At 43.3% G+C, this 27893-nt stretch overlaps 1 protein-coding gene across 3 annotated transcripts; it reads left to right on the forward strand.

The window, feature by feature from the left end:
• The first annotated feature begins 10201 nt into the window (after positions 1–10201).
• Positions 10202–26834, forward strand: CDV3 (CDV3 homolog). Of its 3 annotated transcripts, none has more exons than XM_047782830.1 (5): positions 10202–10853; positions 11536–11612; positions 20328–20479; positions 23118–23277; positions 23712–24432. In XM_047782830.1, exons 1-5 carry the CDS (start codon positions 10599–10601, stop codon positions 23725–23727), a joined length of 660 nt encoding a protein of 219 aa, XP_047638786.1. In that variant the 5' UTR covers positions 10202–10598; the 3' UTR covers positions 23728–24432. The 3 variants fall into 3 exon arrangements, with proteins under 3 accessions (XP_047638786.1, XP_047638784.1, XP_047638787.1); XM_047782828.1 differs by lacking the exon at positions 23712–24432 and adding an exon at positions 24441–26834 and having other exon boundaries at positions 10203–10853; XM_047782831.1 differs by lacking the exon at positions 23712–24432 and adding an exon at positions 24906–26834 and having other exon boundaries at positions 10204–10853.
• The last annotated feature ends 1059 nt before the right edge of the window (positions 26835–27893 follow it).

Consider the following 27893-nt stretch of genomic DNA (forward strand, 5'->3'; position numbering starts at 1 on the left):
AATCCCTGGCCTCGCTCCGTGGGTTAAGGATCAGGCGTTGCCATGAGCTGTGGTGTAGGTCACAGATGTAGCTCAGATCTTGCTTTGGCTGTGGCATAGGCCAGCAGCTACAGCTTTGATTCGACTCCTAGCCTGCTAGGAACTTCCATATGCCACGGGCGTGGCCCTAAAATAGCAAAAAAAAAAAAAAAAAAGATAAGAAAAGAAAAGAAGCAGATAACTTAAAGGGTTCAGAAATGTTAAGTCTTTAATCTTGTTCATTATTCATTATTACACATACACAACTTAGAGAAGTGGAAGAGAATTGATATTTAATTGAGCTCCTAATTTGATTTCTGCCTGGTGATTTTATACGAATTATCTTATTTAATACTCAAGACAACCTAGCTTGTATTGCAATCTACCTTTTTTTTGGCTGCACACACAGTATGTGGAAGTTTCCCAGCCAGGGATCTAACCAACACCACAGCAGTGACCCAAGCTGCAGCAGTGACAACGCCAGATCCTTAACATGCTGCACCATAAGGGAACTCCACTGTCTACATTTTTTAAAAAAGAAAAAGAAACTAAAGCCCAGAGAAATTAAATAACTTGTAGGTGATCACACAGCTTATGAGTCAAGAGAGTGGGGTTTGAATGGCCAGTCTGTCTATCCAGTTAGAAAATCCATGTTTTTGTCACTATTTCCTATCGCCACACCACATCTTTTGGCTCAGACAGTGGTCTACATTCCACTTAATGTGACAGCATATGTACTTTTTCATGTTGTTGCAAAGCCTCCAAAACCTTCCTTTTAAATGGCAGCATAGGAGTTCCCACTGTGGCTCAGCAGTTAACGAACCTGACTAGGATCCATGAGGACGTGGGTTCAATCCCTGGCATTGCTCAGTGGGGTAAGGATCTGGCCTTGCTGTGAGCTGTGGTGTAGGTCGAAGATGTGGCTCAGATCCTGTGATGCTGTGGCTGTGGTGTAGGCCAGCGGCTACAGCTCTAATTAGACCCCTAGCCTAGGAACCTCCATATGCCGTGGGAGCAGCCCTAAAAAGACCAAAAAAAAAAAAAGGGCAGCATATTATTCCAAGCATAGTTTACACACCATTCCTCTATCATTGAATATTTACTCTCCTTCCAAATCTTTTTGCCATTAAAAGGAATTCTGGGAGTTCCCGTCGTGGCTCAGTGGTTAACGAATCCGACTAGGAAACATGAGGTTGAGGGTTCGTTCGATCCCTGGCCTTGCTCAGTGGGTTAGGATCTGGCGTTGCCGAGAGCTATGGTGCAGGTCACAGATGCGGCTCAGATCTAGAGTTGCTGTGGCTGCGGTGTAGGCCAGCAGCTACAGCTCCAATTAGACCCCTAGCCTAGGAACCTCCATATGCTGTGGGTGCAGCCCTAGGAAAAAAAAAAGATAAAAGGAATTCTGACAGGCGTTCTCTTGAGGCACAGTGGGTTAAGGATCATATGTTGTCACTGCAGTGGCTCTGGTCACTGCTGTGGCACAGGCTGGATCCTTGGCCCAAGAAATTCAACATTTGTTTGTGGCCAAAATATATAAATAAAAGGAATTCTGACAGTTGCATAATGTTGACATAGACTAGGAATTGGGGGGGGGGTTCCTTTGGTATTACCAGGAATCTCATCTACAGGACTCCTCCTCCAGCCCCCTCTTCACCCTGACTGCCTTAAGGAACATACTCAAAAGAGTCAGAGAAGGAGAAAAACAATTCCCATCGAACTCACACCCATTCAGGCCAGATGAGTTATATCACCTTTTAACAATTTAAGGCAAGACCTCATCAATCTTAAATAGTTTTGACAACTGGCAACATTAAGATTGTGTCTGTGTTCTTGTTGGTTTTGAAAAGACTGTAAATCCTCTTATTTCAAAAGGGCCAGGTGAAAGGTTTTTAAATCCTGTTAAGAATTTCAGCTAGCATCCCAGAGCAAGGAGTAACCATTGAATGGTTTAAACGAGGAGTGATAACCTGATCTGATATTTCAATCCAGAAAAAAACACCCTGGTTTAAAGGGCAGGATTTAGTGATTAATGGGGCGGAGGGTGGGGGGGGGGACAGGGAGTAGTCTAACACAACCCCAGGGCTCTGCCCAGGGCAGCTGGGTGGGTAGGATGAGAAGCAGGAGAGGGAATGATAAGAAGGTAGTTCTCTGTGGACCAGGCGAGCTAGGTGCACTGAGGGCAGGGCCGGCCTGGGCAGGCTCTGCTGGGGCAGGCAAGTCAGCTGACTTCAGACTCGCAGGCCTCAGGGACTCTTGCTGGCTGGCCACTTGGAACACAAGTGTTACAAGGACTCAGGACCAGGCGGGAGGGCTCCAGAGACCAGGCCAGCCCATGGAATCAAGAAGGTTCTGGGAAGCTGGGGTTGTCCCAGCTGAAGAACTGGGGGTACTGGGGAAGGCCCTGTGTCGTGAAGCCTCAGTAACCCAGAGACTGTTAATCCCCTCCTTCCTGTGAAGGGACCAGGACCACCCTATATTCAGGGACCATTTGAGCCAGAGGTCCTCAAGTCCCTGGAGACTTTCAACGATGAAGATTATGAATGATTCTCTGCTTAAGGGAAAACACTCCAGCCGTAGCCCCAGGAAGATCCCAAAGATCTATAGCCCCCTGGGACAAAGGCCAAGATGAAAAGCACAGGCTGGGATCAGTGTTTTAAGGGAGATACAAAGACTCAGGCAATCTGGGAGAGATAGAGTTTAATCCCACCCAGGCACCTGGAAAGGTGAAGCGATGGGGCCCCCCAAAAATTCGGCATATACGGGAGTTCCCATCGTGGCGTGGTGGAAACGAATCCGACTAGGAACCATGCAGTTGCAGGTTCAATCCCTGGTCTTGCTCAGTGGGTTAAGGATCCAGTTTTGCCGTAAGCTGTGGTGTAGGCTACAGATGAGGCTCGGATCTGGCATTGCTGTGGCTGTGGTGTAGGCCAGCAGCTGTAGCTCTGATTTGACCCCTAGGCTGGGAACCTTCGCACGGCCCTAAAAAGACCGAAAAAAAAAATTGACATCTACAGTAGACAAGAGCAGGCAGAAAGTTCCCAGAAGAGCTGATGCAAAGATCCAAAGAGGAGAAATACAGGACATGTGGAGGCAGGAAAGCTTTGCAGTGGCTTGATTCTTTCTAGATGCAAAGAAATACAGTGGTTTGTACTTCTGAGACTTGCATGATTGTGAGGATCAGGGGCAATAATCCAACCCTGGCCCCCAAACCATCCTCATCATCAGTGTCTAAGATAGAAAATTCCTGTAGTGTCATCTGGAGAAAATGCTAGGAAGCTCAGTCCTGAACTCAGACCTGTCCTCACTTCCAAAAGCAACTTTCCAGAGCCTTTGAATATACATTTTTTGTGCTAGCCTCATCTCTCTCTGCTTTCCTTTCCTACCAGTGTTTTTCCTTTTGCCTTCTTTTTTGTTTCTTTTTTTTTTTCCCCCTTTTTTGGCTGTCCCTCTGCATATGGAGTTTCCAGGCCAAGGATCAGATCCAAGCCACAGCTGCTACCTAAGCTGCAGCTGCGGCAACACCAGTTTCTTAACCCACTGTGCCGGCCAGGACAGAAACTGTGTCCCAGTGTTCCCAAGATGCTGCTGATCCGGTGGTGCCATAGCAGGAACTCCTTATTTTAAGTCTTGAGATGAGGGAATAATGTATGTACAAATAAACCTATAAAATACTAAACCATATTATCTTCAAAGCAATTCCAGTGTCCACCTCCTCTTGAGAGGGGCCTTGAATCTCATGGGTAGAGCCTGATGGGGCAAGGAACCCAGAGAGGACCTTAAAGAAAGTGCAGGAAGGAGAAAAGCCTGGACAGGGGACGCTGGGGACAGGGCTTGGAGTAAATTGGAACCAAACACAGGAAATCCTCAGGGAGCTCAGAAGGTTATCAAAGTCGACCAGCACGCAAATGTCTTCTTCCACTGAGGCTGGTCAGGCAAGACCAGATGCCAGGTCATTTTCATCCAAATGTCACACTCTAGGGTAGAGGAGATTTTCAGGCTTAACGTTTTCCACATGCAAGAAATGAAGTTCCCTTTCATGGGAAGTGTGAGGACCTTGGGACCTGAGAATTGGGTTGGGATACGGTGATAAGGAGTCTTGGTAGCATCATGGATTTGTTGCAGTTTGGCAGAGCAGGGCAGGGGTAGGTTGGGGTCCAAGTGCCTACATCATGGATTTGGGGATGCGGGAGGGTGAGGGGTACCATAGCATTAAGAACTTTTGTGCGTGTGTGTCTTTTTGCCGTTTCTTGGGCCACTCCCTCGGCATATGGAGGTTCCCAGGCTAGGGGATGAATTGGAGCTGCAGCCACCAGCCTACACCACAGCCACAGCAACACGGGCTCTGAGCCACGTCTGCAGCTACACCACAGCTTGTGGTAACACTGGAGCCTTACCCCACTGAGCAAGGCCAGAGATCGAACCCACATCCTCATGGATACTAGTAGGTTTCATTTCTACTGAGCCACGGCAGGCACTTCTCCCTCCAATTTAATTGGAGCATAGTTGATTTACAAAGTTATATTAGTTTCAGTTGTATAACAAAGTAAATCAGTTATAGATATACATGTATCCATTCCTTTTCAGATTCTTCTCCCATATACAGTTATTATACAGTGTTGAATAGGCTACCCTGTGCTATACAGGAGGTCCTAGTTACCTACCCATTTTGTATACCGTCGTGTGCATATGTCAATCCCCAACCCCCTAACTTACCCCCCACACACACACATTTCCCCTTTGGTAACCATAAATTTGGTTTCAAAACATTTGAGTCTGTGAGATTTTTTTTTCAATTGTCAACAAAATCTAGTGATTGTTTACTATGGGGCAGGCACCCACTCAGCAGGCACTGAAGACCCAATAATGGTCAAAGAGGAACAGTCACCAAAACCCCCATGTAACTATAAATCATGTTATGCACCTTTGTAATACCATGACCATTATTAATAACTAACACTAACTCTCAGACGCCTACTTGGGAGGTCTTCAATTCATCCTCTCATTGAATTCTTACAACCCCATGAAGCAGATGTATTCATCACCCTTACTTTACGGATGAAAAAAACCTAAGATGTAGAGAAGTGACTTGCTAGGAAGAGGCAGAGCTGTGATTTGAATCCAGGTCTGACTCTAGAAAACATGCACTTGATGGTAAAACAAATAGCAAGGTGCCTGAGAGAACGAGACGGACTTGCCTTCCACAAGGAAAGCTCTCTCCATGCTCCATACACCCTCACCCTTTCTCTGCTTGTTTAACCCAAGAAAGATGACAGTACTGCTGACCCACTGACCTGGTAACCAGGACGGGGCTGGGTCTGATTCAGAAGCAGAAAATGGCAGACAATTTCACCTCTACTTATTGGGTCATGAAATAGGATTACGACTGAGTTGGGGTCAGGGACAGGATAATGGTGCCTTGCCAACATAATTATATCCATTGCACTCTGTGATCAAAATGATTGAGTCAGAAGGTTTTGCTTTGTGCTGGAGTCATCTGACTGGCTCCCACAGAGGCCATCCAGGGTAGTTTCACCTTGATGAATTTACCGCAGAGCTGAACCTGTTTCACAGCCAAGTTCTGAGGTTTGCCTAGAGAAACCTCAGACTAGAGAAGACTGACTCCCAGCAATCCAGCTCACAGGAGACTGAAGTATATGACTGGATAACCATGTATTCATTAACAGCTGGTGTTAGTCTTTCAGTAACTAGACAGCTCCTCCCTCAACTGAAGCATCTTTTCCCAAGATCAGCAATCCCAGCAGGCTGGTTGGCGAGTGTATCCCAAGAGGAAGGCAGATTCCTCCAAGTCGGGGTGGGGCTGGGTGAGTCATCTCTGCCTCACAGCAGGGCACTGTGTGAGCTCCAATTTCATATTGCTCTTTCCTGGACAGTGGTGGGTAATAAGTGCCAACTTCTAGACTCTTGGCTTTACCCTACTTCTTTTTCCTTCCTCTCTCTTTTGGCCAGCATCATTCTTTGTTTCATGCTTTCTCCATACAATGCAACTGATTAGATTGCTGATTATTCAATCATCACCACATTCCAGCCCTATGCGCCTGAGATGACATTAGGGTCAGGGACATTGCCTTGATGGGTGGGTTGGTTGTTCCCAAGCTCTTCATTCATTTGCCAAATGTTTGTGTTTATTCTCAGATATATTAGGTTGAACCATGTGAAACTGCTGTTTTGGTAGGTCAAAAGCAGTCAAATAGCAGCAACTTCACGTGGCTAAACAAACAGCAGACCAGATCCACTAGGGGTAGGCTTAAGGAGTCCAACTCCCTTTTGCAAGCCTAGTGGTAGGTGTATATCTGGGGTGTGCTTGGCTTATGCATGGCAGCCCTTTACCTCTTTTTGCCAACGTTTTGTTTTGTTTTATTTTATTTTATTTTATTTTGGCTTTTTAGGGCCTTACCCACAGCATATGGAGATTCCCAGGCTAGGGGTCGAATCAGAGCTTCAGCTGCTGGCCTACACCACAGCCACAGCAACGCCAGATCTGGGCCACATCTGCAACCTACACCACAGCTCATGGCAACACCAGATCCTTAATCTGCTGAGCAAGACCAAGGATCGAACCCACAGCCTCATGGTTCCTAGTCAGATTCATTTCCGCTGAGGCAAGACAGGAACTCCCCTTTACCTCTTTTTGCAAAAAGCCTCTTCTGGGTGTCTGGGGCCTCATTCCTCTTGCTGTCCATTCATCTTCCAACTAGAACCTTAATGTCAGGGATGAGCCAACAAGGAACTTGAGGTTGAAGGAGAAGGTCAAATATGTGACAAAATATATATTCTGAAGCCAACAAAGAGCAATGTCAAGGAACACTTAGATAGTCCATGGTTTGTGCAATCCTCTGTTAATGTGGAAACAGAGGACTAGTGGAGACATTTTACAAACTTTGGTCAAGGTGTTCTCTTGTGGCTTATCAGGTTAAGGATCCGGCATTGTTAGTGCAGCAGCTTGGTTTGCTGCTGTGGTGCCGGTTTTATCCCTGGCCTGGGAATTTCCACATGTCATGGGTGTGAACAAAAATTTAAAAAAAACTTTGGTCAAATGCCTATGTGGGAGTTCCTGTCAGGACTCAGTAGTTAACAAACCCGACTAGTATCCAAGAGGATTCATGTTTGATCCCTGGCTTTGCTCAGCGGGTTAAGAATCCAGCGTTGCTGTGAGCTGTGTTGTAGCCTGGCAGCTATAGCTCCGATTAGACCCCTAGCCTGGGAAACTCCATATGCCATGGGTGCAGCCCTAAAAAACAAACAAACAAAAAAATTGCCTATGTGATGTAGGCTGTATGCCCAACACCATTCCTACCTTCAAGTGTCTCCAATGTGCAGAGTACATTGAATTATATGTGTATTTGTGTGTCTGCTGCTGGCTACCAGCTCACTGTATAGGAAGCTCTCTGAGGGCAGGGCCTATATCTGACTTACTTATCTTTAACTTCTAATATCAGGCCTGGCATACAATAGGTGCTCATTAAATAAATATTTTACATAAATGAGTGAATAAAAGGGGTTAAACAATAAATAAATCATGGGAAACCATGAAGGCATTAAACACCCATATGAAACGGAAGGTCTCTGGGCCTTTAACGATCAGGATCCAGGCTGTGTGTAGAAGTCAGCAGAGGTTCCCCAGAGGAGGTGACATGAAATTAGTTGCTCCCCCATTGGAAGAGGTCAATGGAAGAGCCCAGGCAGTAGCTCAGTCCCTCACAGATGCGAGAGAGCCACAAATGAAAAGCTGCTCCCCATTTCTTGGCAAGCTCTTTGGCCAGCATGAGCTGCATTCCTTTGAGCTGAGCATGTGTGGAATTTCCAGCCTAGGTAGCAGAATGGAACTTAGAACAAATAGCTCAGCAAAAAAGAACCCGGGACAATGGGGCTGGGCCCAGCTGCCCTGTGCCAGCTCTTGAGCTCACGGAATACTGGAGCTCAGTGGGCCTTGTCGAGCGAGTTAAATGATGGCCTTTGGATTGTACTACTTTAGAGGATTCAGAGAGAAATTTCCATGTTCAGACAGCTTTAGGATCCTTAGAACATGTGCTGTAATTCCTGGGAACGGTCTGAGCACGCGACACTATTCAGTTTTCCATCTACCAAGAACAAATGAAGGTCGGTTTTGCTTTAAAGATGGGGAGGGTCCAAACATTGGATCTGGAGGATGCTTCATGATGAGGGCGGGGTGATGATGAGGGGTGTGGCAACAGTAGGATTTAGGACTCTGTGTAACCCATCTGGAGAGTAGGAATATATGTGGTCAGTTTCAGGGCAGGGGATTCAAAGAGGAGAGACTAACTTTATGGAGGAGAGGATTAACCACAGATAGTGACACAAACACAAAGATCCTGGTCCCTCTACTGGCTTGGCCTGAGATTCTTATATATGATCAAGGTTGGGGAGCACTGAAAGATGCAGCAGGAAATTTTGCTGTGTTAACCCTCACCTGCTGTTCCTTCTCTGCTTTTTCCCATCATTAATTCCTCAAGACACTGATACATTGATGGGGACATAGGAAAAGGAGGACTGAACTTATTATTCATATTAAGATTTTTTTTTCTTCTGGATTATGAGGGAGTTGAAGTAGGAACAACAAATTATGCCTTGAATAAAGCACATTGCCTTAAATAATAGCTAATAGGTCTTTCACAGATGAAAGAACAAGAGGAAGGAAGGGAAAAAGGGAAGGGAGGGAGAGAAAGGAAGAAAAATATTTGATCAGAGATGTTAAGGAAGATGGGGGTAGGGGCAATGCTGAACTTGGCCTGCATCACAAGTAAAGTGGTGTCACAGAAGGAAGTAAAGTAGAGACTCATCCTGAGTGGTTGAGGGCAGTTTATGTCTGGGGAATAATATGTAAGCTTGCTGTTGGCCAAGGCCAGGTCTTTGATTTGCTTCCTTGACATATTCTGGACTTAGTGCTTTAATAGTAGTGTTGGGGGCGGGGGGGGGGGGAAGGGGAGTGACAAATTTTAACAGAAAAGCTATAAAGGAAAAGATCAAGAAGTAGTTCCATTTACTGGCTGTGCTCTATCTACCCCACAAGGCTACTAACATACATCTGAGTCATTTCCTCAGTGGTTGTGACAGTTCTCTACTCTGTCTTTAGAAGGAGGAAGTGGAACGTTTAATAACCTTACATTAGACCCTTTTTTCATATGCGAGGATTCATTTCATTCTCAAGGCCCAGAAAGTACTTAAATGGTACAGCTAGGTATAGCATGAGCACATTTGGTCCCCATCTCTATGTTCCATTTCCCTCCTCTTATCAGGGATAAAAGCTAATGATAGATTACAGTCATCATCTAGACTCAAGCCAGGGCAGGAGGTACTATTTAACTGTATAAAAAAAATCATTTATTACATCCATTGTGTTTTAAGCACTACACTGGGCAGCTAAGTTACTCTTTCCCCACATATCTTGCAGGAGCTAACTTCTCTGTTTTACAGATCTAGAACTCAAAGCTCAGATTTATTTAGCTTGATCTTAGTAGCCATATCCAGCAGAGGGTGGAGTTCAGATAAAATCAATTCTTTTATCTACCTACTGGCTTACCAAGATCATTTAGGAAATGAGAACTAAACTTCAAGCTCGGGCTCCTCACTTTCGTAATAATCATCGTGTATGATGAAGATGAGTAGTTGCCAGACCAGAAAGGGTAAAGGACAGAGAGCAGCAGAACGGATGGTACCGTTTTTAACATAGCTAGCTTAACACAGTGCTTTTCCGTTTCGGTAACGTTCAAAAGACTACAAGGCCATAGTTAGCTCTGGACGAGCAAACACACGTGTACTCTACGCATGCGCCCTGACGGACCTACCCGCCCCTTCAACCCGACCTGTTTAGCCAAGTCACCAATGAGCCCTCCAAAAGCCCGCCCTCAAGGCTGAACCCTTGGCCAATCGAGAGACAAGGGTCATCATGACGACACTTATTTAGCATAAACCCTCTCCCCGCCCCCAAGCCACGGCCCCGCCCCATCTGAGACAGGGATTGTCGCCTAAGCGCTTCATCCTGGCATCTGATTGGCTACCTTGCCAGCCCCACCTCCGTCTCCTCCCACCGCCCTCCCCTCTACGCTCTCACAGTAGCGGGCGGAGCTAAGTACGCAGGCGCGGGCGCTGCCTCTCTCTTCTGGTGGCCCGCCCTCCCTCCTCCCCTTCCCACCCCTCCCCACCCCCTTTCCCCTCCTCTCCGGGCCTGCGTGCGCGCGTCGTCCTCCTGCACGCGCCGCCGCTAGCCAAGCACTCTCGCCAGAGCCTCCGGCCCGCGCGTTCCTTTCCCTCTCCGTCTGCGGAGCGGGCGGGATCCTACGCCTCGGTATTGGTAGCAGCCGCAGCCGGGCGGGCTCGGGCGGCCTCAGCGGCACGCGAGCCCTTAGGCGGGCCGTACCATCGTTCGCCAGCACACAGGGGAAGCCAGCCGCCCCACCTCACACGCCTTGGCGACCCCACGGGGCTGAGGCGTCGCCGCGCCCGGGAGCGTGAGCGCCGAGCCGGCCTCGACCCCGAGATCGGAGCCCCGCGGGCCGCGCCCGCCACCGGCCCCACCCATCCGGGCCGAGGAGGCAGCGGCCATGGCTGAGACAGAGGAACGGAGCTTGGACAACTTCTTCGCCAAGAGGGACAAGAAGAAGAAGAAAGAGCGGAGCAACCGGGCGGCAAGCGCCGCGGGCGTCGCCGGCGGGAGCAGCGGCGCGGCGGGAGCCGCCAGCGGGAGCAGCGGAGCCGCGAGCGCGGCGGGCGGTGGGGCAGGCGCGGGGGCCCGGCCGGGCGACGGCGGGACCACCGCGGCCGCGGGCCCCGGGCCCGCAACCAAGGCTTTGACAAAGGTGAGGGGCCAGGGAGGCCCTGAGTCGGGGCCCGGGCCGCGCGCTTGCGCCCATGTGCCCGCCCCCGCCCGCCGGCCTGCCTGGGGGAGCTTCGGGGAGGGGCCACCGGGGCCGGCAGGCCGGCTGACCGTCGGGCTCAGGAAGCTGCCGCGTGACCCGGGCTTCCCACTGCCGGCGGTCTCCGCGGGACCTCCGCCACCCTGCTCCTGACCTGGGTCGCCTGGCTCAGGCCAGGACGCAATCAGGCGGTGGCACCCTCCCGGGGAATCGACCCGGGTCGGAAGTGCATCTATCGAGTGACGTAGACTCTCAGTAATTTAGCCTCTGACTTCAGCCCAGGAGTCTGAGCCGAATTTTCTAAGCATCACGTTTGGGGCGGCTTGAATTGACACGACTTGGTCTGAAGCCCGTGAAAGCAAGTCTCATGGCAAGATTGAGCTAGACGTTTAGTTGTGGGAATACTATTGACTTCATTCGGGGTTTTTTGGGCCTTTTAAAGTGACCCAGCGGAAGTAACAAAGTTTAGTCACGTTTGTCCTCCAGCCTGGATTGAGCAAAGGCTTTGGCCAAAAAATGAGTCCACACTTTACCCTAGGCTCCAGCCACTTAATCCCTTTTTCATAGTCTGATAGTTGTCTCATTACAAATAGCTTTGATTGATGAAATGATGCCTCTTTTACAGGAGGAAGATGAGTGGAAAGATTTTGAGCAAAAAGAGGTTGATTACAGTGGCCTAAGAGTTCAAGCAATGCAAATAAGGTATGGTCTGGGTACAGATGTGTTTAGTTAACCCACAGGAGAGATACTGTGTGTTTGGGGCTTTTGGCCCCCAGACTGCATCACAGTAATTTTGTGCCTTAGATATGCTAATGGAATGTGTCAGTTACTACTCCTCGCTGATGGCAGCCCTTCTATATACTGATCAAATTAGCTGCCAGCCCCAGAATCCTGTGAGAGCTTGCCTACTTCGAATCTTGGTTAGGTCTTTTTATTTGAGACAGCTAAAATGGATTTCGTGGTTTCAAAATTTTTACCGTTAATATTGGTGGGTGGGAACTTAGTTTTTCTTTTGTTTCAAAAATGATATTGGTGATTTTTAGGTCTTCTGACAAGCAGTAGATACATAAAGCAGTACATATGTCTGTGTGTGTATATATATATGTGTTTGTAATTGAGGGAAATACAGATTTTACGCATTCATACAGTGAAACCAATTTGTAATCGGCGCTGAGGTCAAGCAACTGAGCTTAACTGGAAGAAAGCCCCCCTCCTAACTAACCCTTTGTAGTCACTGTTTTTGCCCCGAAAGAACCATTATCCTCACACTATGGATTAATTTTCCCCAATTTTTATAGGAATGGCATCATAGTCTGCATGTTTTTAAAGTTCAAGGAAACGGTAATTTCTGAAAGTTGGGTTGGTTGGTTTAGAGGATTTGAAATTGACATTTTTTATCAGGTCTAGTCTGCAGTAGTCATATGAACTTGAGATTCATGTAAATAAATGTCATGTTTTGAGGGTCTTGTAAAGTAGGAAAAAGCAGGTGAATATATGGTTTCATTGGTTGCGATTAAAAACACACTTTATTCCCAGCTTTAAGAAATCAGTGATCCAAATGCACAGCCTTTCCAGCACAGTGGAGGAAGTAATTTTCCTTAGCTGAACCCTGTCTTCTGATCACTCTAGGTGGTAATATTACAATGTTTAAAAACTTACTTAAAAACCAAGGCTAATTGACATTTGTTGAGTATCTACCACAGCTAGGTGTTCATTCCTAGGTTCTTTAACATCCTTTGAACTTAAGCAAAATGAGTTCTTTAACATCCTTTGATGAACTTAAGCAAAATGAAACCTGATTGATGGTGGGAAACTTTTAGGAAATGGAGCTTCTCCACACTTGAAATACCTTTATGGTACTAGAGGACATTAGACTGGAGTTTTTTTTCCCAGCCACTTCTTAGATTCCTTCATGTGTTAGATATTTTTGAAGAGGTATAGTTTAGAAAATAATCAGTTTTATTTCTCCTGGGGAGAAACGTGGAGGTAGGGATATGAAGTTATTAACAGCCATTTGTGGCCGTGGAACTTCCTGTGTGTTTGGTTCCTCTCTGTTGTAGAGTAAGGTTCTTGCTCTGCCTTTCCTGACTGCTCCAAGCAGCCTTTTCTTGGCTGCTCCAAGACTTGGAATGAGAGTCATATTGAACTTACTGAGTAAGAATAGCACTTTATGAAGGAAAACGTTTCACATTCACTGAATGCTGGAAATTGCTTTTGTTATAATATGGAGGGTGTTTAAACCATACTTTTGTCATTGAATATGTAACTTCTATTTAAGGTTTTTTTTCTTTTTTTAAATCTTTCTTTTTTTTTACGTCTGCACCCGAGGCTTGTGGAGGCTCCTATGCTAGGGGTCAGAATCGGAGCTACATCTGCCAGCCTACACCATAGCCACAGCAACACGTGGTCTAAGCCACATCTGCAGCCTGCACCACAGCTCATGGTAATGCCGGATCCCCAACTCACTGAGCAAGGCCAGGGATGGAACCTGCAACTCATGGTTCCTAGTCAGATTCATTTCTGCTGCACCACATAGGGAACTTCAATATTTTTTTTGGAGTTATATTTTTTATTCATTTTTGAGATGGTGAAACTTTTCTTAAATCCCGTGTATCTTCCCCCTTTGCCAGGGGCATAAATAAATCCCAACTAGTATGAGCATGAAGTTCTACTTGGCATGAAGTAGACCAGCTTCTGTACTATGTTGTGATTTGGTTTTTTTCTGCCTTTTTTTGGCCGTGCCTGTGGCATAGGTAAGTTCCCTGGCCAGGGATTGAACCCATGCTGCAGCAGCAACCCAAGCAGCTGCAGCGACAACATGGGATACCTAACCCACTGCTCCACAAGGGAATTCCTATACTGTGTTTTTTCATTATTCTTAGCATCTTGTCATTGCCCCTAGGCCACCATCCAGAGGTCTTTCTCTTACCTGCTAACTTTGAAAAACACCTTCAGGAAGCTGTTTTCGTGGCTCTTGAGTGACTGTGGAATCTGGGGTCTATTTGTGTCCTTCATAAATCAACAAAGGGGAATAAATCTTAACAGCATCCAGGAAAGGCTTGAGAGGGGAGCCATCAGAGGTTTAATAATAATGACTGGAATAAATGTAAAATATAAATTGATTTTATGTACCTGATCCATGAACAATTGGGTTTGAATTACATGCATCTGCTTATACATGGATGTTTTTCTTTTCTTTTTTTTTTTTTTCCGCCACAGCCTGCAGTGGCTTAATAGGATCTTAGCTCCCAGACCAGGGATTGAACCTGGACCACTAGGGAACTGCTGTGGATATTTCAGCAGTAAATGATTTCACCACATGCAGTTGGCTGAATCTGCAGAAGAATCAAAGGATGCAGAGGAACTGGAGATGAAGCATATTGTATACTGAATATCTTTGTAAACTTTTGTATTAAATGTTCTTGATAGTGAAACTCAGCAGGTGTGGGAGTCCTTGAGGAAAGACACTTTGGCTCAATAGAATGGGAAGTAGGTTACTTTTACACAAATAGGATGTATGTAGTTGATAGTGTGGCAAAAACAGACTTTAGGGAAAGACAAACCTGGGCATGTGCGACCTTGGGCAAGCTACTTTACTTGCGAGTGTTTTATTTGCAAACTTGAGATGACTGCTTGGAATTGTTGAGGATTTTGAACATTGTCCACTTGGTTAATGTTAATCAACTTCTCTATTCAGCAGGTAAATTAGAATGGCTTACTTTACTCTCCTGGGAGTTGCTCTGCTGCTGAACCATGAAGCTCCTGGTTTATAATACCAGGATTTGAGGAGAAAGGATGGGGAGGCACATAATATTATCATGACCTAAAGTCATACTCTGGTGAATCTGTGGACACTTGAGTACTTGGGAATTTCCATTGTGGCACAGTGGGGTTAAGAATCTGACTGTAGCCGCTCAGGTCTCTGCTGAGGTAAGAGTTTGATCCTCAGCCTACGCAGTGGATTAAAGGATCCAGCATTGCTGCAGCTGTAGCTTGGGTTCATTTGCTGGCCTGGGAACTTCACAGGCCATTTTTTAAGAAGAGTTACTGTGTGGCTCCGTGGTAATGTACCTGAACAATACCATGAGGATGTGGGTTCAATCCTTGGCCTCACTCAGTGAGTTAAGAATCGGCGTTGCAGTGAGCTGTGGTATCTTAAGTTGCAAACATGGCTCAGATCTGGTGTTGCTGTGGTTATGGTGCAGGCCTGCAACTATAGCTCCAATTCAACCCCTAGCCTGGGAATTTCCATATGCTGCAAGTGTGGCCCTTGAAAAACAAACAACACACACAACAAAAAAAACCCAGAAATGTTCAGGTTGGCCTTAATATAACTAAACAAACAAAAATCCTTCAGAATTGCTAGGGATTTTATTTTTATTTTAGTCTTTTTAGGGCTGTACCTGCAGCATATGGAAGTTCCCAGGCTATGGGTCCAATGGGAGCTGTAGCTGCCAGCCTACGCCAGAGCCACAGCAATGCAGGATCTGAGCCACATCTGCAGTCTATACCACAGCTCATGGCAATGCTGGTTCCTTAACCCACTGAGCAAGCCAGGGATCAAACCCTCAACCTCCTGGTTCCTAGTCGGATTCGTTTCCACTGCACCACAATGGGAACTCCAGCTAGAGATTTTAAATGGTTGTCTTTCCTGACTTTGTCTTACTTTTTGGGCAGAAGACCTTAGAAGAGGGAAATGAAATCTCTCTTTAGGATTGGAGGGGGCACATTTAGGCCTTTTTTTTCTTTTTTGATCTTGGTGGCCGGGGGGGGGGCGCACCTGTGGCATATGGAAATTAATCAGAGCTGGACCTACACCACAGCTCATGTCAGTGCCAGCTCCCTTAACCCACTGAGTGAGGCCAGGGATTGAACTCACGTCCTCATGGATGTTAGGATTGTTAACTGCTGAGCCACAGTAGGAACTCCACTTCTTTGATCTTTTTTTTTTTTTTTTTTTTTTTCCAGTTAGGCCTTTTAATTTGTTAACTTTTCTATCCAAGAGAGGCAGCCTTGCTATTTCAGTATGTGACAAGGGAAAATGAAACTTTGGAAACTGGCTTAAAATATCTTGAAATTCTTCATCTATAGGTAGTCTTTTTTTTTTTAATCTTCCAGCTTCTCGCATTGAAAAAGAACCTCAAAAGTTTTGAGAATAGTAGAATAAGTAGCCTTACATGCTTACTGAGATACCAATCACTTTTGCCACATTTGTTCCAACACAAGTTAGCTGCATGCAGTTTGGTTAAAGACAAGTTCTGAGGGGGGAGCCATTGAGATGGTGATAAAACAAGGGGCCTAGTGCTTGCTTGAATTTGAGTTATTGCTTGATAGTAGAAACTAACTGTAGGCCTCTCCCATCTTTAAAGTGGATTTGAGGGAAAAAGGTTTCATTTAGTACTTGTTACTAGGTGGTGAGTAAGCATTTATCCTGCTTAAATTTGTCCTCAAAATACTGAAATTTTCTGTATCATATATTAGCTGTAAGGAGCATAAAATGCAGTAAGAGGCAACCTGAAAGAATATGGGCTCTGGAATCCCACTAACGTGGCTCTGCTACTTTGTAGCCCTGGGGAAGGTACTTAAGTATCTGAATATAAGTTTCCTCATAGGTACAATGAATCTTCTCCCTGCATTAATGTTATTGAAAGGTTTAACTTTGTAAAGTGAGTACTACAGCTGCCTGGCATAGTAGATACCCAGTAAGTATTCCTTTTTCTAGCAGTCATCATTCTCTTTGCTTCACCAGTAGTGCCTTACAGACGTAGGCATATTTAAGACAGTATACTTTGTATTGTGATAATGAATTTACAGTAGCATTATATATTTTTTTTTTTGGTCTTTTTGCCATTTCTTTAGGTCACTCCTGCAGCATATGGAGATTCCCAGGCTAGGGGTCGAATCGGAGCTGTAGCTACCGGCCTACACCAGAGCCACAGCGACCTGGGATGCGAGCCGTGTCTGCAACCTACACCACAGCTCACGGCAACACCAGATCCTTAACCCACTGAGCAAGGCCAGGGATCGAACCTGCAACCTCATGGTTCATAGTCGGATTCATTAACCACTGAGCCACAACAGGAACTCCATTTTTTTTTTCCTGGCATTATAATTTTTAATACAATTTTATACATCAAATTAGGCTGTAAATTGTATTTTGGTCAAATAGCAAATTTAGCCTAGTTGTCTTCTGTGGAAATTTGCAACACGTTTCTTTTTCTTTGGCATTTGGAAGTTTGACATTTTTTGGAATATGTAAATATGAAAGAAGTAATAGGATACTTGAAGTATTTCTTTTTGGTACTATGGCATTTGGCAAGGCTCTCAGTATCTCTGGGCCTTAACTTCCTTCTGTTGGATGAAATGTCTTGACTAGACAATTTCCAGGGCTTAGTTTAGCTAATATTTCAGAATTTTATGAAGCCAAAACACTTAGTTGTTTTGTGCCTATTATAAATTTACAATGCCTCTAAATCAGATCACTCTTATTTTTTAGTAACGGTTTATAATCTAGAGACATTTTAAATTTGTGGTTATTTTAATCATTTTTTCACTCATCTGAGGGTGAAAAGGTGATGAACACTAGATAGTAAAGGAATCTCTTTTTACTTTGGATTCTCAGCATTTGGAACATTTGAAAAGTGTATTTGTAAGTATTATAATCTCTTGCTTAGGGATAATCAGTGTTAAAATATTTTGGTTTTAGTTTATTGCAAGCCAACTAATTCTGGAGTTTGAATATATTAATTAGCCAGATATTTATGGTTTTATATATATTTGAACAATTGTGACCCAATGCATTGCTGAAATTAACTGTTTCAGAATGTAACTGACCAAATGAAAACTAACACAGCTGGGGGGTATAAGAGTATAAAAGTGCAATGAAGTCACTTAAATCTTTGTGGGGATCTTACTTCCCTATCTGAATTGGGTTGCTAAGACATTGTTAAATATATAGTCAGTTATGGCTAGGTGAGGTGTAACACCCAAGCTTTTACTATTGGACCAATCAAATTACGCTACAGTGTAATTACGTCACTGTGGCTTCAGAAGTAGGTAACTTTAAGTTCTTTTGGGACATTTGGACTCCTGGCTAAATTATGACATTCATACCTTTTATCTTGTTATTCTACATAAAAGTTTTAGGAATCAAGTTCATACTGCTTGGTATCCATTTTAAAAGAACATGTTTTCATGTATTTTTTTTTTTGTTTTTTCAAATAAAAACTTTTTTCCAGTTATAACAGTGGTATATATGCTGCTTATATGAAAACTCAGATAAATATTTAAAAGCATGGAATAGTGAACACTTAGAGTGATGACTGAGCAAGGCCAGGGATCGAACCTGCAACCTCATGATCACTTAGAGTGATCACTGTGTGCTAGGCACCATTCTCAGTGCTTTGTGTCTCTTAACTCAGTCTTCGTTATGCAGCGCCATTTTATACATGAGGAGACTGAGGCACACAGAAGTTAGGGGCTATACTCAAAAGTCTAACTGGCTAGTAAATGGCAGAACCTGGTAGTATTGAACCAGGCAGCCTGATTTTGGAATCTGCTCATAACTGCTTTCTGCATTAAGAAAATAAAGTCATGCATTCTAACACCCACTTTTTTTAAAGGGCTGCACCTGCGGCATATGTAAGTTCCCAGGCATAGGGGTCAAATTGGATTTACAGCTGAGGCCTACACCACAGTCACAGCAACACTGGATGAATCCGAGCCCCATCTGTGACCTGTGTTGGGTTCTTAACCTGCTGAACCACAAGGGGAACTCCGCTAGCACTCACTTTTAAACATTTACACTCCCCCCCAAATCCTTCTAAATATCTACTTAGGTACACAGATTTTGTTTTAGTACATTGTTAGTTCATGTGACGTGATTATTCCATGTTAGTATAGGACTAACACATCATTTAAAATGACTGCAGTGTGAAGATGCAGTACATATACACAATGGAATATTACTCAACCATTAAAAGGAAAGAAATAATGGCATTTGCAGTAACATGGATGGACCTAGAAATTATCATACTAAGTGAAGTCAGAGAATGAGACACCAACATCAAATGCCATCACTTACGTGGTGGAATCTAAAAAAAGGACACAATGAACTTTGCAGAACAGATACTGACTCAGGCTTTGAGAAACTTAGGGTTTCCAAGTGAGACAGGTTGAAGGGTGGGGAGATGCCCTGAGGGTTTGGGATGGAAATGCTATAAAATTTAGCTGTGATGATTGATGTACCACTAAAAGAAATAAAATGCACAGAGAGGGAGGAAAAAAGTTGAAAAAAAAAAAAGTGGCTACAGTGTTAGCAAAATGAAAACTAAGGCTGGCTTGGCCAAACTCCATCCTTTTTTCTTTTTTCCTCTCAAACTATAGTCTTAAGGAAAAAGGAAAACAAAACTATAGTCTTAAATTCCCATCGTGGCTCAGCAGAAACGAATCTGACTAGTATCCATGAGGACGCAGGTTTGTTCTCTGGCCTCACTCAGTAGGTTAAGGATTCAGTGTTGTCCTGAGCTGTGGTGTAGGTCACAGATGCAGCTCAGATCCTGTGTTTCTGTGGCTGTAGTGTAGGCCGGCAGCTGCAGCTCTGATTTAGCCCCAAGCCAGGGAGCTTCCATAGGCCACAGGTGGGACCCTAAAAAGCAAAGACAAACAAAAATTTGATCACTAAAAATATGCTTACTATAAATGTCTGTTTTTGTATGCTTTGGCCTTAGAAAAATCTAGTAATTATATCTTTAATCCTTCAAGTTGCCCTTTTCTCTAAATAGTTAGATTGACCTCTCTTCCCTCCCCCAGTAGGGGTTGCTATAAATAGATTATTAAAAGCCTGGCATGTCAGTATGTTAAATATTTCTACATGTTCTTAAATGTATGAAGTTTGCAAAAAGGAAAGTAGAGACCGACCGAGTGGTTTTCTAAACATTTTTCAGCAATGAATCCTTTTCACATGAAGTTGAAGTTGAGGCCTCAATGCACAAAACAGATAAAATCCCCCACTTCTCCCGCTTTTTATTTTTTATTTTTTTATTTTTATTTTTTTTGTCTTGTCATTTTAGAGCCACACCTGAATCATATGGAGGTTCCCAGGCCACAGCCACAGCAACACGGGATCCAAGCCACACATGTGACCTACACCACAGCTCACTCCAGATCCTTAACCCACTGAGTTAGGCCAGGGATCGAACCTGTGTCTTCATGGATGCTAGTTAACCACCCAGCCACGACAGGAATTCCTCCACCTTTTTTTTTTTTTAAACAAGTGAGGCATTTGGGCTCGAAGAAGTTAATTTAATTAATACCTTATCTGATGTCACAGAGATTGGCTTTCATAGAACTAAGTATTTGGACTTCTGGTTTTCTGATGTTTCTGAAATTGAATTCACTTGTTTGCTTTTCCAATAGTGAAAAGGAAGAAGATGAAAATGAAAAGAGAGAAGATCCAGGTGATAACTGGGAAGAAGGTGGAGGTGGTGGTGGTGGTGTAGGTGTAGAAAAGTCTTCGGGTCCCTGGAATAAAACAGCTCCAGTACAAGCACCTCCTGCTCCAGTAGTTGGTAATTTTATTATTTATTTTATTTTCTGTTTGCTGATAACTAACATTTTATTTGGCAGGGGATTGCCAGAGCAGAAGTGGAAAAAAAAATAAGATAAATGCAAAGATCTCAGAAGGCCAAATTATAGTTTTGTTTTTGTTTTTTTTTGGTCTTTTTGTCTTTTTAGGGCCGCACCCGCAGCATATGTAGGTTCCCAGCCTAGGGGTCTAATCGGAGCTGTAGCCGCCAGCCTACACCAGAGCCACAGCAACGTGGGATCTGAGCCACATCTGCAACCTACACCACAGCTCATGGTAACACCGGATCCTTAACCCACTAAGCGAGGCCAGGGATTGAACCCGCAATCTCATGGTTCCTAGTCGGATTTGTTTCTGCTGTGCCACTATGGGAACTCCAAAATTATAGTAAATTTTTAAGTTCAAGAAAGATGGGAACATTTATTTACTGAACATAGAGCAAAAGATAGATGTTTATGGCTCATGTAAAGTAATGATAGGAGTTCCTATCATGGCTCAGCAGAAACAAACCTGACTAGGATCCATGAGGATGTGGGTTCTATAACTGGCCTTGCTCAGTGGGTTAAGGATCTGGTGTTCTGTGGGGTCTGGTGTAGCCGGCAGCTACTGCTCCAATTCAACCCCTAGCCTGGAAACTTCCATATGCCATAGGTGTGGCCCTAAAAAGGGGGGAAAGAAACGTAATGATAATTTTACCAGCATAATATCAAAAACAAAAAGTTCCTAAATATTAGTTTGGTATATATTACTGAAGCTTTTACATTCATACATTGCTGCATAGTTCTTTTCAATTAACTTACATTGCAATTCTCTGAGAGTAGCTAATGACAAGTCTTATTACCCCATTTTACAGATAGAAAAGCTGTTCTTAATCCCTTCTATTACCTTTGCCTCCTGGGGTAATTTTAATATTTCATTTTCATAAAGATACCTGTATAATTTTATATGCAGTCAACTTTTGACTCAATGCATGCTTGCACTTGGTAAGTGAGCTCTCTTTTCCATTCCTAGGGGGAAGAGAGAGTTTTGTCTGTCTAAAGACTTTCACATCCTAAAAATAAAGGAATTTGAGATTAAGGCTGTAGGCTCCTTAGGAGTTCTCATCATGGCTCAGTGGTAACGAGCCAACTAGTACTGTGAGGATGCAGGTTCGATCCCTGGCTTCTCTCGGTGGGTTAAGGATCCCACGTTGCTGTGACTGTGGCATAGGGTGGCAGCTGCAGCACAGATCCGACCCTTAGCCTGGGAACTTTCATATGCCATGGGTGCAGCCCTAAAAAGACCCCCCCCCAAAAAAAAGTTGTACGCTGCTTAAATCTAAATGTAAACTGCCTTCCCAAATTTACATGTTAAAGTTTTTTTTGTTTGTTTGTTTCAATTTTTGACAGCTATTAAATAAGGAATATTGGGTATCTATGGTTTTTGTTTTTCCTGTTTTCCATTTTACTGTCTTGGGTGAATTCTCAGGAGTGTGGATTTTATCACTCCCAAGGGAATGAAAAGTGCTTGGGTGGAGGTAGTGGGGGCAGTAAAGAAATCTTAGGTCTTACATATGTACGGTGTATGTGTAGTGATAACATTTCTTGGTTGGAGGGCAGGGGTACTGTTTAGGAAAAAGATGTCCAAAGGGGGGGGGGGGTTCTTCCGTGGCGTGGTGGAAACGAATCCAACTAGGAACCATGAGGTTGCAGATTCAATTCCTGACCTTGCTTTGTGGATTAAGGATCCAGTGTTGCCATAGATTGTAGACACTGCTTGGATCTGGCATGGCTGTGGCTGTGGCATAGGCCAGCAGCTATAGCTTCAGTTAGACCCCTAGCCTGGGAATCTCCATATGCCGTGGGTGCAGCCCTAAAAAGCAAAAAAAAAAAAAAGATGTCTAAAAAAATTGCTTAGGAAGGCAGTAATGAAAAAAAATTTGAGAAATACTGCTTTAATATATACCCATTATTTTATATAGAATAATAAAAAGAATAACATCACTGTCCAAAGATCAGATTATTACTATCAACATTTTTCTTTGTGGCTGCATTACACTTGAGCTAATAATGATGTTGATGTTCATTTGAAATGAAGCTTTTGATAACTGGAAAACATGTATAAAACACTGATTCCATATTGAGGATGGGGGAGAATGATATATAAGAAAAAGCTGGAAGGCTTTGTCCCTAAAATCTTGGCCACGGCATAAGACTGGGCTGCTCCCAGGTCTGCCTGTTTTTCCCCCCATGTTTTATCAGAAAATAAGAGGAAAAAGAACATTAATCAAGGAAATCGTTGAGGATGTAAAAATGGTCATATTCTGAAAGGCAGCCTCTACTGAGGCCTGCTCCCAGGTCTAGCAGATTCCTTTCCCACTTGCAATAAGTTGACTTAATAGAACTCATTACATAGGTCGTTAAAACTGTACGTGGAAGAGAAATTAGAGGACCACTTTACAATAGAAAAATAGGCTTTCTCTTTTAGACATTTTCTCAGATAACTTTCCTTCTGATGTTCAGAGACTCTTAATGCAAGTATTGGTTTTTTCCAAAATTGTTAAGTGATAGGGAATTCAGGAGTAGCTTATTGAAATGCCAGGCATTTTTGAATAGTTTCTCTAACCTGCTATGAAACGTTAGTTTCAGAAACCCCAGAACCCACAATGACTAGTGGCGTGTATAGGCCTCCTGGGGCCAGGTTGACCACAACAAGGAAAACACCACAAGGACCACCAGAAATCTACAGTGATACACAGTTTCCATCCCTGCAGTCCACTGCCAAGCATGTAGAAAGCCGGAAGTAAGTGCTCTCAGTGTTGTATTTTGTTTTGAAGCCCTCCTATCCCTTGGCTGCAGAATCGGGTGTAGGGAATTTGAAAACCCACCTGGGGGTTGTGGTAAAGCTCAGGCTGCAGCTGAGAATTATGATGGGACTTCTTTGCCCAGGATTGGGGGGAGGGGGGAAAGGCCCTGGAGGGAGCAAGGGGAAAGAGCACCAAAGACAAACTACTTTATCTGCAAAAGTTTATTTTATCACTAGTTTGTCATTCTGCAGAAGTGACGTCTCATCTAGTTAGAATTCTTAATAAGTATTAAGTATATTATTGCTGCTTCTATGTTTCTTGTAATATAGAAACTAGAAAAGAGCAATGTTTCATTGTATTCCCAGTTAATGTGAGTAGATGAAAGATGTTGGCATTTATAAATCTAATGTTAAAAATAATCTTATTTCAGCAGGTACTTAAAATGAATGCTACCTGGAGTTAAATGACCACATATGGCACATCCACCCACAGCTTATTTAGGGAGATGGATTTTTTCTTTTAAGTAAATAAAATGGGAAGAAACATAAATGACATCAGATGGAAGTGTTTTTTCGGGTGGCTTTTAAAATGAAATCCTGGCCTTTTTGCCTCTTTGAGAGCACAGCTGGCCTGAATTTAAACTTCCACTTTGACTTGCTCCTTAGCTCTATCCTGTACAACAAGGGGCAGTGATTCACCACATTCATCTTTCTTTGATCCACTCTCATAAAGCAGAAGTTAGGAGAATGATGAGTAGAACTTTAATTGAATGAGAACCATCATTGCCCTTACTTATGCATAAAGAGAGATGTATTATTGTCTGTTATTTGCTAAAAGGGAGTTATTAGAAGGAATATCCATGTCATTATACAGCTTTTTAACTTAGCTATTTTCATGAATCTGGTCCCAAAATAGGTTTTGTTAGTATTCAGAGATTTGCTACTAAGAAAATAGAGCTTTGGTACAGTATTCTCTATTTTCTGTTCAATTGAAGCCTTAAAAATAATTTGATAAGGATTTTATATACCAGTTTTCCTCTTCTGTCCCTTAAGACTTTTCCAAGGGGTGGCCTTTTTTATTTTTTTAATTGAAGGAAGGATATTTTCCAAAACAACCTAGTGAAGAAATGTATTTACTGATTACATTTCTTTTCCCTTAGGGATAAAGAAATGGAGAAGAGCTTTGAAGTAGTAAGACACAAAACTAGAGGTAGGGATGAGGTTTCAAAAAACCAGGCCCTTAAACTTCAGCTAGACAACCAGTATGCTGTGCTTGAGAATCAGAAAAGCAGCCACACACAGTACAATTAAGGAACGGTCTTTGGTAACCCTTCTAAGGTAACTAGACCACAACTAACCATCACGGACAGCCATCCATCATCTGATCTCTGCTGGATCTACAACTGATGCAGACCACTTGGTATACACGTGATCAGCCTTATTGCACTATGGAAGTTTTAAAGTGTCACAGCTGCTCTTTGTGTATTGGATTTAGGGGGATTTTCAATGTTATATAAAATGCATGAACTAGATTCAGCAGTCAGTGTTCTTTCCTGATTACTCTTCACATACACAAAAGTCAAAAACTGCAGCCAGTGGTCATTTCAAAATCTTTTTATGTTCAGATACTGAGCCTTCGTAAGGGTTGACTACCTCAGATTTGCTGCACTCATTGTGGACTTCATGTGGATCACAACTTCTGGATAAGAAGGTTACAGCTATTAAGTGTCGGATGTGAAACTTGAAACCAGCTCTACTGGATTCCTATCAAATCCTGCAGAAAGTCAGCCATCTGGGTTCTGATCTGCTGTAAAAGATGAAGATTTAAGTGACCTTAATTAACCTGTCCTGTGCCCCTTCCATAAGGAATACTCTGTAGTGGGCTGTGGCTGTATTAGACTTCCTGGAACATGCCGCTCTCAAAAGAACTGATGTATTCAGATAATCTATATAGGGCTGTGGTTTATAATTTAAACTTTGAGTTGTATTCTGAGGTAACCACAAATTAAATTCAACCAAACTTGGGTCCACCAAGTGGGAAAAGGGGTAAGGGAGGTAATAATCTTGTTTCTTTTAGTAATTTTTTATTTGGATAGTGCTTTTTTTCTGTGTTCCATATTAAGGCCATTTTTTTGTTTTTTCTTTTCTTTTTTTTTTTTTTTGCTTTGACTTGGAATAAGTTTTTTTGGCAGAGCATATTGCTTGGTTAAGTAACCTAAAATATGCGTTAGAATTGTGAGATGTCTCATGAATTTGCCAATCCCTAGAGTGGAACCAAATAGCCTTTGATGTAAAGGGCAGTGGCTGCAGGGGGCTCTACTTCAGGTGCTGCTAAAGCCTCCTCTAATCAGGTCTAAACTGTGTAGTAAACTGCAGTGGAAAGAGGATGGTTTCTGCTCAGGCCAAGGGATTCACTGATCTGTCCTTACAAATTCAGAACAGTGTGAGCAGAACCTCAACCCAAAACCCATTTTAACATTTCATGGATCTCACATGATCTTTGACAAGGATTCCAGATATACTTGTGCCCAAAGGTATTGAACAGTGATTGTCCCAATGTAGTTCTGTTATCAACCTTCTTGTGTCTTTATATTGTTTATTTGGAGAGTCAGGGGCGAAAGACAGGTGACGTAGCACTTCTGTTTTTAATAATTACAGCTTAAACTATCCAGTAATTTTTAGTCCTAAAAAGGGACATCAGGAAGTTACCCGGGATTACTGACAAAAGTCTTTCCATTTGATGAGATAGTCTGGTAATTTCCTAGTTTTGTATCTTTGGTTGAGTAGAAATATTTCAAAGTGGCATGTGACCACTTGATGCAGAGTCTGGGTTTCTCTATAATAAATCCCTTTGCCAAATGCAGGAGTTGCAGACTTGCTACTGGCAAGAGTGAAGCAAATGGGTGAGTAAAACTATCCTGATGTGGGAACATTTTTTCTCTAGGAGTTATCTTGATAAAGGTGACAATGCAGGAATCGCACTTCTAGGAGGGTTACAGTTTCACCTGACAGGACCTGCCAGCCATATCTGGGCAATAATGTTGGCATTATTTGAGGTGGTAGGCAGGATGCCTATATTCTAATAGATTTGGTTGAGTAGTTGAGCCAGCTAAGGAGAGGTTGGATGATTGAAAAACAAAGGATTCTTGGTTAATCTGAAGATTTCGTTTGGGAACCAATAGTCTTTTAACAGAAAATCTCCTGGATCTTGAGCTACATGTTTTCCCTGAAAAGTATGCATTTTTTCCAGCAAGATTTTGCTGGGGTTATGTTTTTGAAGAATGAACTGAGATGAATATGTGGAACTGTTATTAATGGCATACTGTCCTAGAAACCTGGAGACCTGCAGGAGATTGAAAAATTCCAGCCCTTGTTATAAATTTTTAAAAGATTGTGAAATTATCAAAATGCACATGAATCAAGTTTTAATATGCTGTATGATGGGTGGATGAGGCTGTCCATTATACCATTTCTTTCTTTGAATTCTCAGGCATGGTTTGGCAGTGCAAGAACTCTGTAACATTAACAAATTCAATAAAAAGTAAATATATGGATCTGAGTCTGGTGGTTTTTACTCTTAACGGATAACTTACCCTCGAACTGTGAAAGTGGCATATTGATGTCATGCCTCCTTTGCTTAGGAGAATGGCCATCTCAGGAATGAACTTTTTCATTTTACATAAAACCAGGCCTGGAATGAAAAAGGCTGTGAAGCTGTGATGAGTATTCCTTTCTAAAGATAAACGCTGAAATGATCTCGTCTTCAGACTATATTAAATTTGTTGCCTTAAGCTATGGCAAGGGAATGTATAGTCTCTAAAGATTTGAGTTTTTCTCCTCTGGGAAGAAATGAGAACCATTATAGTTTCAGATTAAATCTGTATTGTAGTCCCTAAATTTCTAAATTAAGTATATTTTAAGTTTGTTTTTTTTTTTCTTTTGGCATCACCTGTGGCATGTGAAAGTTACCAGGACAAGGATCAAACCTGTACCACAGTGGTGACTTGAGCTGCTGCAGTAACAACACTGGATCCTTAACCCACTGTACTACAAGGGAACTCTTATTTTAAGGGTTTTTTGGTTTTTGTTTTTTTTTTCAGGGCTGCACCTGTAGCATATGGAGGTTCCCAGGCTAGGGATCAAATCAGCTGCAGCTGCCATACTACACCATGGCCACAGCAAAACCAAATCCAAGCTGCATCTGGGACCTACACCACAGTTTATGGCAACACCAGATCCTTAGCCCACTGATCAAGGCCAGGGATCAAACCCATGTCCTCATGGATACTAGTCTGGTTCATTACCACTGAGCTACTACTAAAGTCATTTTTGTTTTGGAGTTTGAAATGTCAAGTTTTATACAAGTTTTTTGTTTTTTTGTTTTTGTCTTTGGGGCCACACCCATAGCATATGGAGGTTCCCAGGCTTGGGGTCCAATCTGAGCTGTAGCCGCTGGCCTACGCCACAGCCACAGCAACGCCAGATCTGGGCCACATCTGCAACCTACAACACAGCTCACAGCAATGCCAGATCCTTAACCAAGTGAGCAAGGTCGACGATCAAACTTGCATTGTGGGTACCAGTCAGGTTCATTTCCACTGAGCCATGATGGG

Source organism: Phacochoerus africanus, chromosome 1 (genome assembly GCF_016906955.1).
Source record: "Phacochoerus africanus isolate WHEZ1 chromosome 1, ROS_Pafr_v1, whole genome shotgun sequence".
Classification (NCBI taxonomy): Eukaryota; Metazoa; Chordata; class Mammalia; order Artiodactyla; family Suidae; genus Phacochoerus; species Phacochoerus africanus.

What these genes read in the sequence shown, in the direction of transcription:
- CDV3 (XM_047782828.1), top strand. Translation starts at nt 10,599, where the DNA reads ATGGCTGAGACAGAGGAACGGAGCTTGGACAACTTCTTCGCCAAGAGG. An exon ending in GTTCAAGCAATGCAAATAAG is followed by an intron (nt 11,613 to 20,327) that starts GTATGGTCTGGG and finishes CTTTTCCAATAG; the next exon opens with TGAAAAGGAAGAAGATGAAA. An exon ending in ACCTCCTGCTCCAGTAGTTG is followed by an intron (nt 20,480 to 23,117) that starts GTAATTTTATTA and finishes ATGAAACGTTAG; the next exon opens with TTTCAGAAACCCCAGAACCC.